Raw genomic sequence first — 13,374 nt, forward strand, 5'->3', positions numbered from 1 at the left:
CCTGTACATGCTTCCTCAGTTGATTTGCCCAGTTGATTTCATACAAGGGATGTTATTGGCGGATGACTGAGAAGCTAACCAATCAGAGCATGCAGTTAAGTTCTCCTGACTGAGAAGCTAACCAATCAGAGCACGCAGTTAAGTTCCTGCCTGCTGAATGCAGTGTTAACCAGGAAGTCTCGTCTCGCTCATTCAGCATCAACGTGTTTCGCTGTGTAAAGAGTTGTGCTCTTTTGTGTTTATCTTTGTGCATAGTCAAGCCTTTCATTATGGCTCCAAAACGATCTGCTACTGCTTCAGGGGCCGTGCCCAAGCGCAAATGGAAGATGTTAACGATTGCCGAAAAGGTAAACGTTTTGGATTTGTTGAAGGCTACGATTCTTTTTATTTAAAAAGTAGGAAAGGAATATAAGATCTACGGCCGCAGTGTCCTTTTAACCAGGGTGCAAAACAAGTTGTAAGTGGATGTAATAAGGCAGTAGTCTGGATGGAATCTGCTTTAGGGATTTGGATTGAAGACTACCAGAAGAAGAACAACGGCAGTGCTACACAATCGCCTGAAGTGGCTCCTTTAAAGGCTGTAACGCTCTCCTTTGTTGTTCAGTAAAATAAAACTCATTGTTATTGGACAAGTCATCGTGTCATTGTTGGTGACTAACCATAATTAATTTTCTACTTACAGTACTTAGTACATGTACGTACGTTTAGTGTCACTGTACACACATTTACTGTATACTATTTTTGTTGCATTGTACGTATTTACTGCTGGTGGCATGTCTATCGTAATGGCTGTAACATTTTTATATCGGAGACACTCAATATCTTTAAAATAATATTTAGGTTTTACTGTATATAAACAGTGTGTTTATATACATAATTTCAATGAATCTTACCTAATATCTAAGAGAATACAAAGGGATTATGCTGTATAACTCTGCTGGGAATATTTATAAACAGTGTGGGAGAGTTTAAGGGCTTAAAATATATAAAAATAACCATAGAAACATATGGTTTCTACTTCGAGGATTTTCACCTATCGTGCGTCTGGAGCGCAACCCCGCGATCGAGGAGGATTACTATATAAATATATAAATATATATATATATAAATATATATATAAATAAATATATATAAATAAATATATATATATATATATATATATATATAATGTATTTGTGTGTATATATGTATGTATGTATGTATGTATGTATGTATGTACGTACAGTGGTGTGAAAAACTAATTGCCCCCTTCATGATTTCTTATTCTTTTGCATGCTTGTCACACAAAATGTTTCTGATCATCAAACACATTTAACCATTAGTAAAATATAACACAAGTAAACACAAAATGCAGTTTTTAAATGATGGTTTTTATTATTTAGGGAGAAAAAAAAAATCCAAACCTACATGGCCCTGTGTGAAAAAGTAATTGCCCCCTGAACCTAATAACTGGTTGGGCTACCCTTAGCAGCAATAACTGCAATCAAGCGTTTGCGATAACCTGCAATGAGTCTTTTACAGCGCTCTGGAGGAATTTTGGCCCACTCGGTTTTGCAGAATTGTTGTAATTCAGCTTTATTTGGGGGTTTTCTAGCATGAACCGCCTTTTTAAGGTCATGCCATAGCATCTCAATTGGATTCAGGTCAGGACTTTGACTAGGCCACTCCAAAGTCTTCATTTTGGTTTTCTTCAGCCATTCAGAGGTGGATTTGCTGGTGTGTTTTGGGTCATTGTCCTGTTGCAGCACCCAAGTTCGCTTCACCTTGAGTTGACGAACAGATGGCCGGACATTCTCCTTCAGGATTTTTTGGTAGACAGTAGAATTCATGGTTCCATCTATCACAGCAAGCCTTCCAGGTCCTGAAGCAGCAAAACAACCCCAGACCATCACACTACCACCACCATATTTTACTGTTGGTATGATGTTCTTTTTCTGAAATGCTGTGTTCCTTTTACGCCAGATGTAACGGGACACTTGCCTTCCAAAAAGTTCAACTTTTGTCTCATCAGTCCACAAGGTATTTTCCCAAAAGTCTTGGCAATCATTGAGATGTTTCTTAGCAAAATTGAGATGAGCCCTAATGTTCTTTTGCTTAACAGTGGTTTGCGTCTTGGAAATCTGCCATGCAGGCCATTTTTGCCCAGTCTCTTTCTTATGGTGGAGTCGTGAACGCTGACCTTGATTGAGGCAAGTGAGGCCTGCAGTTCTTTAGACGTTGCCCTGGGGTCTTTTGTGACCTCTTGGATGAGTCGTCTCTGCGCTCTTGGGGAAATTTTAGTTGGCCGGCCACTCCTGGGCAGGTTCACCACTGTTCCATGTTTTTGCCATTTGTGGATAATGGCTCTCACTGTGGTTCGCTGGAGTCCCAAAGCTTTAGAAATGGCTTTATAACCTTTACCAGACTGATAGATCTCAATTACTTCGGTTCTCATTTCTTCCTGAATTTCTTTGGATCTTGGCATGATGTCTAGCTTTTGAGGTGCTTTTGGTCTACTTCTCTGTGTCAGGCAGCTCCTATTTAAGTGATTTCTTGATTGAAACAGGTGTGGCAGTGGAAATTGAACTAAGGTGTGATACACCACAGTTAGGTTATTTTTTAACAAGGGGGCAATTACTTTTTCACACAGGGCCATGTAGGTTTGGATTTTTTCTCCCTAAATAATAAAACCATCATTTAAAAACTGCATTTTGTGTTTACTTGTGTTATATTTGACTAATGGTTAAATGTATTTGATGATCAGAAACATTTTGTGTGACAAACATGCAAAAGAATAAGAAATCAGGAAGGGGGCAAATAGCTTTTCACACCACTGTATGTATGTATATGTATGCGTGTATATGTAGATACTGTATGTATAAAAATACGTATATATATGTGGATGTGTAATATATATATATATATATATATATATATATATATATGTGTGTGTGTGTGTGTATATATTTATGGATATGTATATATACATGTTTAAATGTGTGTGTATATAAATATGACAGCAACACTCATCACTCACAACAGTGACAAAACAATTACATTGACATTCATGTTACGTTATTTTGAAAATGTTTCCTTTTCTTTTTCATTACTTCTTTAACACACTACTTCTCCGCTGCGAAGCGCGGGTATTTTACTAGTGTCTCATAAAACCACAAATCAGATGTACTGTATATGACCATTGAAATGTCTAGAACCATGATCCTTTATACATCCCTGCAAACACATACATAAAATAACTATGTAAGAAACCAGTATGTTTAAGATAGAAGACTTTCAGCAGAACATGTGGTACTAAATGCAAATCTGGGCTCAGAAATTTGTGGCATATTTATTTCATCTTAATCCTGTTTAATGTCATGAGTTGGGATTGGGTCCCTATGTTTTTTAAACTGAAGCATATTTCGAGGACTAGAATCTCTTTAAACAGGAAATCACATTAATTAGATTTGCTGTCTCAAAGAAGTATACATTGAGACAGGTCAAAACTAATATAAGATCCATCACTTTTTCGTCCCATTCTAAATACATACTGTGAGGTTTCTAAACTCTTTTGGGACTATGAACGGGCGCTGTGTTTGTGGAAGACAGCCTATCGGTTGCCAGGGCAACCTCAGGCTCCCAGTGCTGTAGCAGTTCGCCACAAAAAGAAATTCAAAACGATCGCAGTCGCGCTATGAGCACCTGCCTTCGATGGGTGATGCAAGAACATTATAACTGCAGGGAACAATATTACTTGGCCACTAACCTAGCCACAACCCTGCCTGATTGTTGTGCCTGTGTATAGGAGAGTGGTTGATCCAGCTCTGAGCAAGCAATTTGCTAACCACGTTATCAGCCCCATTTCTCTGTGCAATAATTAGGTACAGCTTGTGTAGTAGAATTGTTTTGCTTGAGGCATTTATTCGGTTAATCTTCTATTTTCTGTAACATCACCAAATATAAATCAAATCTGTCAAGGCATTTTTGAGATTTTGGGGTATGTAGTTTTTTTCTATGGGGTGGGTACGTCTCAATATTGATACAGCAAAATTTCTTGGCTTACTGGATACATACTGACTTAAGACGTTCCTATCTGCCAAATTTAATCTTTTTAACTAAACAGGAAATAGTGTTTATGTTGATAAGTGAGTCCGCCAATTTTGCATTTTTGATATACTGATTGACAGATCACAAATTCTTATACCATTTGGTCTTCATTTTACTGCTAGTCCTGTTCAAGTAAAATGACAGGACCATATAAATTGCTTGCTGAACCACAAAATAGTGCTGCTTCCATCAGTCATTTGCTGGCCTAAATGGCCAATTTTCACTACAAAAAACTTGAACGCGAGCTTAAAAGAAATATTTGTCTAATTTACCTGTAAACTTGATAAGCATGTTAGCCTTGCATTTTCTTAATAAACATCTTATGACAAGTTTGCTGCTTTTTTATGTGTTTGCGATTTGTGTGTGTCAATGTATAACTTTTGGCAAGAAACAGGTACTGCATAATAAAAATGGTAATCCATATTTAAACACATCAGCAACAGAGAATGGCTAACAGTTACACTTGGGAGGAAAAAAATACCTGTAGAAATACAGTAACAGCAAAAAACTATAATGATTAAAATAATGATTAAAATTATTATATGTATGTTACACAAATGGTGACAATAACTACTTTTAAAATCGAGCTTTGTTCCAGGTAAGTACATTACAGAAGAAATTAAACTAATTATTTCTTTTACATTATATATAAATATTATTGATAATTTCTCAACATATTCTATTGTAAAGAAATTGCTTTTTAAGGGATTGTTATTGATTACAGTAATTTCCTAGTCATCAAACAATAAGCCTGCAGAATTTAATTTTGTCAATAAAAAATGAATGGGCAACACGAGTAGTATATAGTTTAAGTATAAGAATATCAATGTGAATCATTTAATAATGAACAAAGGCTTCTACATATCTGGTTATTCAGCAGCTTATTGCAAAATAACTTGAAAGATATTAAAAAAATAAAAAAAGCTGGCTTCAGCATAGGCCACTATGCATGAAATAAATAATCAGTTATCTGTATTGGTGCTAAAAAACATGATCGGAGCATGCCAACACAAAGGGGAACATTTAACAACTACAGGAGGAATCTCTGAGTAACATACAAAAACAATTCTGTCATTTCCCAACCATCGTGTTAGTCAGGAGGACAGAAAGATATATAAAAAAGATTCTAACAAAGAGGACAACTGTTTTTCCTTTCAATTAATTCAGAAGCAGCCTACATGCAAAGTAAATTTACTACTGCATAAATGAATTACTCTTGCTGCTTAGAAACACCTTACTGGACTAGACCTAATCTCTCTAAGCTTGGTCACAAAATAAACTGCTGTCCACTGATCAAAATACAAAACCAACACGTGTAATGCAGTATTTTGTTTACAATTGCCTGAAAACAATATTCAGCTTTTTGTGTTGTTTTGTAAAACTAGTGTATACTTTGACACTTGACAGCTGTTCTGTTACTAAGAAACTGGTCCTTTGTTTTCCAGATGACTAGCAGAAACTGCAGAAAGCAGGTGTTATATGAAACTACTACATGACCACTTACAACTCAAGGGGAAACACTTCTCAGCTGTTACATAGACCTCATCATACTATGTCCCCAGTTTAAGCTGCGCTTTTCACAAAATCCTCCACTCTCTGTGATAAATGTGTCACCACCTCTTAATACTACAATATTTAACATGATTTTCTCATTATGTTTACCTTCCTGCTACATTGCCTCTATCAATGGACAAATAATGTCTTTACTGCTGCAGTAAAACTGATTGCTTTTAAAACTGTCAAGCCACACCTTCCAAAAAAATAGAACACCTGCAGCTGTGACATTACAAGCTGCCAAGACAAAAAGCAGCAAATACAAACCAGCTGGCAGCAAAACAAAAAATAATAAATTAACTGTGTTCCAGACACTACAGGTAAACTTTCAGAAAAAAAAAAAAAATCCTATAGTAACCACCAACCTAAGCTATAGGTCGGTATTTCAGAATTTACATAATATAAAATGTAAAAAAAAAAAAGCACTACATACAACACTATCCATTTAAAACTATAAAAAGGGAACTAGTTCAAGGACCAAGCTTCTATGATGAAAATCATTTTCACCATTTAAGCCATATGGCATGGATAATTAGCTGTATCCAGCAGCCATACCACATGCACTTTTGAACAGGTCATCCACTTAAAGCTGGCCAGTACTTGGATGTGTGACCATCCAGGAAAAGCTTGGGTTGCTCTTTGAAGGGGTGATGGCGAGTCCAGCAGGGGGTACTTACCCTGTGGTCTGAATGTGACTCCCAATACCCCAATGCAGTGACATAACACAAAATAGGGGCACAATAACACCACAGAATATCAGGTTTCTGCAATTATCATGCTTGTAATACCTGCCATTAAACATTTATATTTCTCTCAAATAGTAAAATGCCTCCAGGTTATCAGAAAAATGGGTTTTTAAAATACACACACATGCTTCTCTTAATTGATAACGTTACAGTGACTGCCGAGACCAATTCAAGACTGACTGAATGTTTTAATTTTTTATAAACTGTCACATACACTTGCTATACATCGCATGCAATTAGCGTGGGCAGCAGACTCACTTGTAAACACAACCACATCAAATGTAAAAGCAAAGAATGACGCCAACAAGGAACAAGCCACAAACACATGGAGTGTGAAAAAGCATGATACTGTACTGTAGGTGCAAATATGGGTCAAAAGCACAAGGAGTGGTCCACAAGTATTGACCAATACAATCTGACAGTTTATTCACATTGGTCAACAATGTGTGAGCCTGAATTAACAAAATGAATCCTCCACAGCTTCAGTTATAGGAATATGGTCACAAATGTATTGCGTCTGGTAAAAAATGAGAAGGTTTAAAACTGGCTGTGAAAAAGAGCTTGACTAAATTAGCTATATGGCTAAATATCTTTGCAGCTATTCACCGATGGTTTTCAGCTAAATTTATATGCACAAACGACATTTTCTTGATATCATTTGGGTTCGTGGATCTTACATAAATTACTTTATTTTTAAATAATAAAGTGGAAAACATAATTCTTGAAATTAATTTTTTTTTAAATAAACTGGAAAACATAATTCCTGGAATCGTGCAACCGTCATCCACATACACACTTATAATAATAAAACAAAAGTCAATTAAAATGTAGATGTGGCATTCGGATCTACATGCTCATCCGTTCGACCTACTCAGAGGCGCATATGCATGGCCGCACGCAAAATGTAAACATATTTTGTCCTGCTATAAAGTGAATTTTTGATAACATGGTCCTTCCTGCCTGTCTAATAAAGCCGATGAGACAAGTGATCATTGAGTCACTTAAATTACAACTATTCCCCTCACTGCCATCATGAAATGAACCAGTAACCCTGCCGCGATGCGCACACGACCACCCCTCTACTTCTTGTCTGCAACTTGGCCCCACACAGGAAGCCTAAGAAAATAGAAAAAAAGACTTTAAAGGAAATACCAGACCCCTCGGCGAGAGCGTTTTGGGCATTTAGCCAAACATCCTTGCCAGAATCTAAGGCGACCATTAATCACGTCTCATTGATCGGTAGATCGATCAGACAATTCGAGAGGTACAGGCAGTTGTCGCCCAGTAAAGCTGGCGGACTTTATACAGCTGATTAAAAACAATCGTGTTAACTGCCCCAAAAGACGCCGATCGATTCGGTGTCTGAAGCAGCTCCAAAATGACGCCTGGTAAGAAACTTTTAAAATCCTTACATGAGACCGCGCGACGCCGTCGGCTAGCGTGCCACGCGCAGCTTATTAAGATAAAAGAGGTAAAAAGAAGGGGGAAAGCGAAATCCTTGTGTACAAAAACACACCAACACAAGCGCATGTCTCGCTCATCAAACGTTTCGAGGCAAACCAACAGGTTGACGATCCAAAGCTACTCACCTCAGCGAGGAAATGATCCATGTCGTCGCCCTTGTTAAAACAGTTTTTGAACTCCGGTGAGTAAAAACACCGGTCGGGACATTAGTTAAGGGGGCATAAACGGTATGAATGAGTGGCTACTCGTCTCAGGTTTCACTTCATCTTCAGGTCCGCACTCAGTAGCCAGTCAGAAGGAGACCCTTTGTTTCAATGTAGAAGGTAACTACTTTTCAAAGAAAATCCAAAAACGTTTGTAGTTTGTTTAGTTGTTGTTTTTCCTTATTTGTTCATTCAAAGATTAAGAAATCCAAATTTAAAGCGACCAAAGGGTTGAAAAAAAAGTAGTATGCCAAAAAAAAAAACAAGAGAAAGGTAAAGAGTTGATCCCACAACTCCACTCGTCCTCTCGCTCTGTCAACCCGGCTCCGCCGACAGCCCGCAGCTCCACCCAGCACGTTTTGAACTCTGAACCAAACTACTGCTCGAAGCGTGGCGCCCCGCCCCCAGGGAGTTTGGGTCAGTACTATCCAGACTCAGTCAACTTCTGGAAAGTGGTGCTGAAAAGCAAAGTACACATTTTGACAAACGTTAACAATGTGGTATGTTTTGAACTTGATCCAAATTTTTTAAATTAAATGTTACGGAGTTACATTTTGTCTAATGTCAATCATTAATTAGACGACTTTGCAAAGAGCAGTGTTTATCTGGGATTTTGTGGATGTGCCAATGTTTATTGTTTAGAAGATTCGTCAGGGGATTATATGCTAATAAGGTGCTCCTGAGGATTGTGGGGGCCAATTAATTCCAGGTAAAACCTGTTACTTTTGTGTAAATACGGATGTAGTTGAATGTAAATAGAGCAGCAGCTACAGCAGGGGTTAAACAAGCACTTTTTATGACAACGTAGTAGTCATAACTCATAGTAAGGGAGAATTACGAGCTGGTCTCTTTTTTCATCCATCCATTTTTAAAACTTGTACGTCTAGCGTAGACTGTACTTCTGCAGTATCTGTGGGTCAAACAAAAGACACGCTCCCATCTGGACCCATGCTTACGCAAATTGACTCGACTTACCCATGAAGCACGTTTTTAGAACGTGCAAACAGAGATTGTACTGTACAAATCCATCCATTTTCCAACCTGCTGAATCCGAACACTGGGTCACGGGGGTCTGCTGGAGCCAATCCCAACCAACACAGGGCACAAGGCAGGAACCAGTCCCGGACAGGGTGCCAACCCACCGCAGGACACACACAAACACACCCACACACCAAGCACACACTAGTGCCAATTTAGAATTGCCAATCCACCTAACCTGCATGTCTTTGGACTGTGGGAGGAAACCCACGCAGACACGGGGAGAACATGCAAACTCCACGCAGGGAAGACCCGGGAAGCAAACCCGGTCTCCTAATTGCGAGGCAGCAGCGCTACCACTGTGCCGCCTACTGTACAAATTCCAGTTGCAAACTGGTTGAGACTTAAACCTGGGACTATGCAGACTATAAGCAGCACTAACCACAACGCCACAATGTCATCCAGGTGGCGGTATCACTATCAGTCAATAATACTGGTATGCCAAATGAGAACTGGTTTAGCTAACCTTATACAGTTGTCCACGTGAAAACAACTTAAGTCCTACGCAGACATTTTGTTTTTGCAACCAACCTTGATGTCCTCTGGTTGCCAGACAAATTACTCTCTGGTTTCTTCGCTCACTGCTATATTATTAGACAGTTTAATAGGAGTCTGCGTGAGTCCTTTCACATAAAAGTAAATGAAAGCCATGATAATTTGCACTTACTACTTGTTAGACACAATCTTTCAGAAAATTATCTTAGAAAAGCTTGCAATGCCAGGAGGACAGCCTTACCACCAGCCTAGAGAATTTCACCCCAGATCCCTGCAGCCTTACCCACCACCTGTGTAATCTCAGCTAATTGGAGGTTCAGCCTCAAGAGGTTAAGAAGTTGAGTACAAATAAACTAAAGTGTTGCATGAATAGAAATTTGGACCTTTCACTCAAGTAAAAAATGGAATTTAAGGACACCTTTTGCAATAACACTAGAAGACAGAACTAGGCTAATAGCATGACTGCTGTTGCATTTTCCATTATAAGCAAAATCTCTAAGCAATGGGATTTTCCCACATAAAGTAAATGGAGGACATTACTGTTGTACCAACTGTTAACAGTGGCTCAGTTTGAATACTCGTTTTGCTATTTTTTTCTAGACACTTTTACAAGGAAAGGGCACATCTTTGATCTTTTTGATATTTACAGTAAATATCAAACTTTAAGTTGCACTGAACTCTACCTTCACTTTAAACTGAAATATGTGCTGGCATTTCATCTCATCTACCTACTAGTGGTTTGTCAGTTTTACATAAATGTTAGTATTGATTCAAGTAAAATGACCCCACATAACTAACTACATGCAGAAATATAATGATTTGATTAGTTTTTTGAGCAGCATCTTGATATTGGTTGAAACCAATCAAAAAATACAAAACCCTGTCTGAAGGTGTTCCATTGGTTCATGTTTTGCACAGTGGTAAACAATGTTTATAATGAAAATGTAAGCCTATAAAAGAAGTTTGCCGTTGAGAAGAAAAACAAACATAATAACACAACACCATCAATTTTTTCTGTACTTTGTATATATCTTATATTTTTCTATACCTGTCACTTACATCTGATGTAATCAGTTTGCATCTTTGAGTTCTTACATCCAATATGAAAGTGACAGCATCACTGTGGTTCCTGATGTTAATGAAAAAAGTGGTACATGTAAGTCCTGAATTTCACAGATGGCTCTATAAACCTTCCTAAACAAGACTGTGGAAATGAATACTGGTAAAGTTTGGTTCTGTCTCATTTTTATTTAAAGTCCAAACAGTCTTGCAGTGCCCTAACAATCAAGAAAATCTAACAAATAAGTAAATGGAGAATTATCGATAATCATTATAGGTTGGAGAGGAACAAACAACAAAAAAAGTGGACTTAGGGGGACAAAACCATTTATTGTCATTGACTAAGGCATGAATCATGTTTTTTTGAGTGATGATAATCTTTACTAGGCTAAAGGGTGGCATAAAAGCACTAGTACCAAACAAACACAAGGTCTTCAGTTAGAAGCCTCACATCCAGTTGTTGCCTGTATGAAGTTTGCACATTTTCCTGCATGTGCCTGGAATTTCCTTCTTGCCAAAAACACATTTTTGTTAGGCTGATTAGCTCCATGCAAGTGTGGTTTGTGAGCGTAAGTGAGCCTTGTCTACCCAGAAAAGGGCTGCAACCTTAAACTAGATTGAGTTTGAGAATCTTAGGTTAAAATTTTTATTACAAATGATCACATAAATTTGACATTGTGTAATAATAAATAGTAACTATATTAAATAATGGCAGAAAAAGTATACTGAAAATGTGCATTGATTTAGTTAAGCTATTACAGTGTACTGTACGCTTTACCATCAAGTAGCTTAATTGACCATTTTTATTCTACATTACAGCAATATACCTCTTGTAAAATAACTAAAATAAAGGATGCAGGTTATGCAAGATCATTTTGGATTTGATTCAGTTTATTTTAGGAAAAGACCTCCATATATACTACTATATAACTGTTTTATTAATTTGACTACAGTGCAAATATTTCTTCCTCATATTGGACAAACAGGAATTTCACCATAATTTAAAAGTCGTAACCATTTTAAACTTAATATCTAGAAAAAGGCAGTCATGACTCCATGCTGTTAAAGACACAGTGTTGGTGCATGACTAGGAATGGATGCTATCCAGATATAGACAAAAATGACTAGATTACTAGCTCTCCTAGTCTACCATAAAATAATTTAATATTGTTAAAACTGTACACTTTTACATTGCTTTAGTCACAAATGGAAGGAATATTTAACTATAGCCTTTAACCACAGGTCAGGTCTGGTTGGGAAGCATGTACTGGTACAGTGTGTTGCTGCACCCACCACACAACGAAACAGCTCGGGATCTGGTTAGCAACCCCCCAGGCAAACGCGCAGTCCAGTCTCACCCTCCAGAAATCACCATCTGTGTGCCGTAGCCAGGTACAGTTGTGCTTGAAAGTTTGTGAACCCTTTCAAATTTTATATATTTCTGCATAAATATGACCTAAAACATCATCAGATTTTCACTCAAGTCCTAAAAGTAGATAAAGAGAAACCAGTTAAACAAATGAGACACAAATACTTGGTCATTATTTATTGAGGAAAATGATCGAATATTACATATTTGTGAGTGGCAAAAGTATGTGAACCTCTAGGATTAGCAGTTAGTTTGAAGGTGAAATTAGAGTCAGGTGTTTTCAATCGATGGGATGACAATCAGGTGTGAGTGGGCACCCTGTGTTATTTAAAGAACAGGGATCTATCAAAGTCTGCTCTTCACAACACATGTTTGTGGAAGTGTATCATGGCACGAACAAAGGAGATTTATGAAGACCTCAGAAAAAGAGTTGTTGATGCTCATCGGGCTGGAAAAGGTTACAAAACCATCTCTAAAGAGTTTGGACTCCACCAATCCACAGTCAGACAGATTGTGTACAAATGGAGGAAATTCAAGACCATTGTTACCCTCCCCAGGAGTGGTCGACCAACAAAGATCACTCTAAGAGCAAGGTGTGTAAATGTTCATGTTCATGAGTCCACCATCAGGAGAACACTGAACAACAATGGTGTGCATGGCAGGGTTGCAAGGAGAAAGCCACTGCTCTCCAAATAAAAACATTGCTGCTCGTCTGCAGTTTGCTAAAGATCACATGGACAAACCAGAAGGCTATTGGAAGAATGTTTTATGGACGGATGAGACCAAAATAGAACTTTTTGGTTTAAATGAAAGGTGTTATGTTTGAAGAAAGGAAAACACTGCATTCCAGCATAAGAACCTTATCCCATTTGTGAAACATGATGTAGTATCATGGCTTGGGCTTGTTTCACTGCATCTGGGCCAGGGCGGCTTGCCTTCATTGATGGAAGGATGAATTCTGAATTATATCAGAGAATTGTAAAGGAAAATGTCAGGACATCTGTCCATGAACTGAATCTCAAGAGAAGGTGGGTTATGCAGCAAGACAATGATCCTAAGCACACAAGTCGTTCTACCAAAGAAAGGTTAAAGAAGAATAAAGTTAATGTTTTGGAATGGCCAAGTCAAAGTCCTGACCTTAATCCAATTGAAATGCTGTGGAAGGACCTGAAGCGAGCAGTTAATGTGAGGAAACCCACCAACATCCCAGAGTTAAAGTTGTTCTGTACAGAGGAATGGGCTAAAATTCCTCCAAACCGGTGTGCAGGAATGATCAAAAGTTACCGGAAACGTTTAGTTGCAGTTATTGCTGCAAAGGGGGGGTCACACCAGATACTGAAAGCAAAGGTTCACATACTTT

The 13,374-nt window shown here is 38.0% G+C and overlaps 1 protein-coding gene across 2 annotated transcripts in view; it reads right to left on the bottom strand.

Annotated features, from left to right (window-relative positions):
* myo10 (myosin X) overlaps window positions 1-13,374 on the bottom strand; it is a 408,709-nt gene that overhangs the window by 279,514 nt on the left and 115,821 nt on the right. Inside the window, exon 1 of one of the 2 annotated variants that reach the window (XM_039754893.1) lies at window positions 7,976-8,361. The exons of the other annotated variant lie outside the window; for it this stretch is intronic. Coding sequence (XP_039610827.1) covers window positions 7,976-7,996 — 21 coding nt within the window. The 5' untranslated portion in view covers window positions 7,997-8,361. Of the gene's footprint in view, window positions 1-7,975; window positions 8,362-13,374 lie in introns of those variants that run through there. 2 annotated transcript variants of the gene reach the window in all.

Source organism: Polypterus senegalus, chromosome 5, assembly GCF_016835505.1.
Source record: "Polypterus senegalus isolate Bchr_013 chromosome 5, ASM1683550v1, whole genome shotgun sequence".
NCBI lineage: Eukaryota > Metazoa > Chordata > Cladistia > Polypteriformes > Polypteridae > Polypterus > Polypterus senegalus.